General features: G+C 73.3%; 2 protein-coding genes across 2 annotated transcripts in view; both read right to left on the reverse strand.

The window, feature by feature from the left end:
• Window positions 1-891, reverse strand: part of LOC109289024 (sodium- and chloride-dependent creatine transporter 1-like) — a 22302-nt gene extending 21411 nt beyond the window's left edge. Inside the window, exon 1 of the mRNA XM_019504881.1 lies at window positions 886-891. The gene's annotated coding sequence lies outside the window, so the exon portion shown is untranslated. The remainder of the gene's footprint in view (window positions 1-885) is intronic.
• The window catches only part of LAMB2 (laminin subunit beta 2), a gene marked incomplete at its 3' end in the record, with an annotated part of 51309 nt that overhangs the window by 1428 nt on the left and 48279 nt on the right, over window positions 1-1602 (reverse strand). The window contains exons 53-57 of the mRNA XM_019504593.1: window positions 1445-1541; window positions 994-1366; window positions 597-781; window positions 263-504; window positions 1-174 (exon numbers count right to left, since the gene is read on the reverse strand). The exon at window positions 1-174 is cut by the window's left edge and continues 10 nt beyond it. Of these exons, the coding sequence (XP_019360138.1) occupies window positions 1-174; window positions 263-504; window positions 597-781; window positions 994-1366; window positions 1445-1541 (1071 nt within the window). The remainder of the gene's footprint in view (window positions 175-262; window positions 505-596; window positions 782-993; window positions 1367-1444; window positions 1542-1602) is intronic.

The following is a 1602-nucleotide window of genomic DNA, read 5'->3' on the forward strand; positions in this document are numbered from 1 at the left end:
CGCTCGGCGCAGCTCGTCCTCGGCGTTCCGGGCCCGGTCCAGCGCGTTGTCAGCCGTGGCTGCCGCCCCAGTGCAGCTCAGGCCGCCGCAGTGACGCCTGCCGTCCTCATCCTGGCAGCCGGCCCCGCCGCAGGGGCTGCTGGAGCAGGGCGCGTCCCCCGGCGCCCCGCACACCTGCACACGCGGGCGAGAGCCGTGCCAGGGCTGTGCGGGGTCACCCCGGCCCACGCCCACCCCAGGCTTTCCCGCAGCCCGGCCCCACCTTCTCGTTGATGCGGTGCAGGTTCAGGGCGCTGGCCTTGGCCTCCAGGTCGATGAGGGCGCGCCGGCTGGCCGCGTTCTTCCGGTTGAAGTCGTCCCGTTCCTGGGTCAGCAGCTGCTCGGCCCGGCGCCGGGTGGCTGCCGAGTCCCGCACGGGGCTGGGCACGGCCAGGCTGGAGGCGTTGGCGCGGCGCTCCGCCTCCTGTGACTGGGCGTGAGACTGGCGCACGCTGTCATAGGCGCCTGCTCGGGGGACAGGCGGCCACGGCGTGAGACCCCTGCCCCAGAAAGCCCCCGGCTCGCCCAGCTCCAGCCCTGGCCCCGGTGCTGCTCACCCAGGAAGTTGGAGTCCTTGAGGCGATGGAGCTCCTGCGCCAGGCCATGCAAGCTGACGTTGAGGCTGCGGGTGCCGCGCTCCAGCGTGCTCAGCGCGTGGCTGGCACTGAAGGTCTTGTCCTGTGTGGCCGTCAGCTCTGCCTCCAGCTGTGTCAGCGCCTCCGTGGCCTCCTCGATGCCCTGCCTGCCACGGGCACTGGGTGAGCTCCTGCAGCCCCAGCCCAGCTGCCCTGCCCCTGCCAAGGACCCTCGGGCTGGCCTGAGGACCCCAACCCACCACCCTGGTACTAGTGGTGGGGTCTGCCCATGGGGGAACGCGTGCAGGGGCCCGGGCACCGTGTGGGGGCTGTCCCAGCCTCTGGCAGCGTCTGACAGCCCCGGCACCGGCCCGCTCACCGCAGCTCCTCCATGGTGCGCATCAGGTGGGTGACAGTGGCCACGGTGGCATTGCGGGCTGCAACGATGGCCTGCACCGCGCCCAGCTTCTCTTCCAGCTGCCGGAAGTGCCTCTCGAAGGCGCCGGCCAAGCCGGTGTGCTGGATGTGGCGGGCGCGCTGTGCCAGGCTGCGGGTGCGGGCGGCCAGGTCCTGCACGGCCCGGTCCCAGTCCCCGAAGCACTGGTGGCAGGGCCGGCAGTCGGGGAAGGTGCCGGTGAAGCCGCGGGCGCACTGGTCACAGCGCACGCCCGAGACGCCGGGACGGCAGGCGCAGTGCCCGGTGGTGCGGTCGCACTGGGGGCTGGCGATGCCGCGGGGGTGACAGTCACAGGCTGCGAAAGGGCAGCGGTGTCAGTCGGGGGCCTCAGAGCCCCACCCCGCCCCACCCCACCCCACCACGCAGCACTCACCGCGGCACTGCTGGCCGGGGTCGCCCCAGTGGTTCTCCTGGCAGTCGGCGCAGGTGCGGCCTCCGAAGCCTGGTTGGCACGGGCACTGCCCTGTGAACTGAGACCAGCACCTGGCTGCTGTGAGCCGTGCAGGGGCCCTGCCGGCCCCGCCGGGGGGG

The sequence above is a fragment of the Gavialis gangeticus genome, unplaced genomic scaffold (assembly GCF_001723915.1).
Source record: "Gavialis gangeticus isolate Ggan-Ray unplaced genomic scaffold, GavGan_comp1, whole genome shotgun sequence".
Classification (NCBI taxonomy): domain Eukaryota; kingdom Metazoa; phylum Chordata; order Crocodylia; family Gavialidae; genus Gavialis; species Gavialis gangeticus.